General features: G+C 43.0%; 1 protein-coding gene across 15 annotated transcripts in view; it reads right to left on the reverse strand.

Annotated features, from left to right (window-relative positions):
• The window catches only part of PHACTR4 (phosphatase and actin regulator 4), a 148,808-nt gene that overhangs the window by 28,279 nt on the left and 117,782 nt on the right, over positions 1 to 2,747 (reverse strand). For all 15 annotated transcript variants that reach the window (XM_017856373.1, XM_017856378.1, XM_017856371.1 and 12 more), the window contains one exon: positions 2,189 to 2,373. In XM_017856373.1, the coding sequence (XP_017711862.1) occupies positions 2,189 to 2,373 (185 nt within the window). The remainder of the gene's footprint in view (positions 1 to 2,188; positions 2,374 to 2,747) is intronic.

Consider the following 2,747-nt stretch of genomic DNA (forward strand, 5'->3'; position numbering starts at 1 on the left):
CCCCCTCTTTTAAAAAAAAAAAAAAAAAATATATATATATATATATATAACTACCATATGATCCAGCAATCCCACTGTTGAGTACATATCCAAAAGAAAGGAAATCAGCAAATCAATGTCATCCTTATTGTATTACTATTTATAATCCCCAAGATATGGAATCAGACTAAGTGTCCATCAATAAATGAAGGGATAAAGAAAACGTGGTATATATACACAATTGAATATTATTCTGCCATGAAAAAGAAATAAATCCTGTAATTTGCAACAAAATGGATGAAACTGGAGGATATTATGTTAAGTGAAATAAGCCAGGCACAGAAAGATAAATGTTGTATGTTCTCACTCTTACGTGGGAGCTAAAAAAGTTGATCTCACAGAGGTAATAAATAAAATGGTGGTTACCAGAGGTTGGGAAGGGTAGAGGGGATGAGGGAGAGAAAGACTAGTTAATGGGTATAAAAACATAATTAGATAGAAGGAATAAGATCTAGGCCGGGTGTGGTGGCTCATGCCTGTAATCGCAGCACTTTGGGAGCTGAGGTGGGCAGATCACTTTGAGTTCACGAGTTCAAGACCAGCCTGGGCAACATGGTGAAACCCTGTCTTTACAAAAAAATACAAAAATTAGCTGGCTGTGGTGGTGGGTCCCGGTAATGCCAGCTACTCGGGAGGCTGAGGCGGGAGCATCACTTGAGCCAGGAAATGGAGGTTCCAGTGAGCTGAGACTGTGCCACTGCACTCCAGCCTGCAAAGTGAGACACTCTCAAAAAACAGGAATAAGATCTAGTGTTCGGTGGCACAATAGGGTGACTATAGTTAACAATAATTTATTGTATATTTCAAGATAACCAGAAAGGTAGATTTGGAATATTCCCAATACAAACAAATGTAAGTGTTTGAGGTGATGAGCCTCAAGTGTTTGAGCCTGATTACCCATACACACATGCTTATATCAAAATATCTCATGTACCCCATAAATATGTACTACTATTATATATCTATAAAAATTAAAAATAGGCTAGGCATGGTGGCCCATGCCTGTAATCCTAGAGCTTTGGGAGGTCAAGGCAGGGGGATCACATGAGGTCAGGAGTTCAAGAACAGCCTGGGCAGCCGGGCACAGTGGCTCACGCCTGTAATCTCAGAACTCTGGGAGGTGGGCAGATCATGAGGTTGAGTTCGAGACCAGCCTGGCCAAATGGTGAAGACCCGCCTCTACTAAAAATATTTTAAAAAATTAGCTGGGCCTGGTGGCAGGCATCTGTAATCCCAGCTACTTGGGAGGCTGAGGCAGGAGAATTGCTTGAATCCGGGAGGTGGAGGTTGCAGTGAGCTGAGATCATGCCACTGCACTCCAGACTGGGTGACAGAGCAAGACTTCGTCTCAAAATAAAATAAAATAAAATAAAATAAAAAAATCCTTTATGGCCAGGCGCGGTGGCTCACGCCTGTAATCCCAGCACTTTGGGAGGCTGAGGCAGGTGGATCACCTGAGGTCGGGAGTTTAAGACCGCCTGACCAACATGGTGAAGCCCATCTCTACTAAAAATACAAAATTAGCCAGGCATGGTGGCACATGCCTGTTAATTCCAGTTACTTGGGAGGCTGAGGCAGGAGAATCACTTGAACCTGGGAGGTGGAGATTAAGGTGAGCTGAGATCGTGCCATTGCACTCTAGCCTGGGCAACAAGAGCAAAATTCCGTCTCAAAAAAAAAAAAAGAACAGACTAGGCAACATAACAAGACCCGTCTCTACAAAACAAAACAAAAAACCAAAGAAACCTAACCAGTTGTGGCACACATCTGTAGTCCTAGCTATTTGGGAGGTTGAGGCGTAAGGATCACTTAAGCCCAGGAGTTCAAGGCTGCAGTGAACTACGATTGCACCACTGTACTCCAGCTGGGTGACAGAGCAAAACCTTGTCCAAAAAAAAAATTAAATTAAAAAAACCCAAAAAACCTAACTGAGTGACTCAATCTACTTGGATCCCTGTCTTGGCTTGTTTTATCAGAGGGGTGATAACAGGGACAAGGAGTCCTTCACAGTGGCTTCCAACATCAGTTAGCCAGATGAGTTAATGGGAGAAGGTACCTGTTTCCATATCTCTTTTGACACCTGCTAAGATCAGCAAATAGCTTTATCTGGAAAAGAATTCTCCCTTTTGCTTTTCCCTCCCTTTCTTACTCTGATAGCTTTCATCTTCATCTTCTTCATCTCGGTACTGAATGGGACCTTCTGAATCAGAGTCGCTCTCCTTCTCTTCTTCCTCCTGTACACACTGTGGTAATTTAGGAATGACTGAGGTAGATGTCATGTCTTCACTGAATGTGGATGGACAGATTTGCTCCTCCTCTTCTTCATCGTCTGGACTAACAAATTAACATAATTATATTTTCTTTTTAGAAACAAAGAGGATAACTGACTTTTAAGATAAAGGACTGAAATAAAGTCTGGGCATAGTGGCTCATGCCTGTAATCCCAGCACTTTGGGAGATGGAGGTGGGCAAATTCACCTGAGGTCAAGAGTTTGAGACCAGCCTGGCCAACATGGTGAAACCCTGTCTCTACTAAAAATACAAAAATTAGCCAGGCGTGGTGGTGGACACCTGTAATCCCAGCTACTTGGGAGGCTGAGGCAGAAGAATCTCTTGAACCCAGGAGGCGGAGGTTGAAATGAACCGAGATTGTGCCATTGCATTCCAGCCTGGGTGACGAGAGCGAGACTCCGTCTCAAAAAAAAAAA

Source organism: Rhinopithecus bieti, unplaced genomic scaffold (genome assembly GCF_001698545.2).
Source record: "Rhinopithecus bieti isolate Rb0 unplaced genomic scaffold, ASM169854v2 scaffold_41082, whole genome shotgun sequence".
In the NCBI taxonomy this organism is placed as follows: domain Eukaryota; kingdom Metazoa; phylum Chordata; class Mammalia; order Primates; family Cercopithecidae; genus Rhinopithecus; species Rhinopithecus bieti.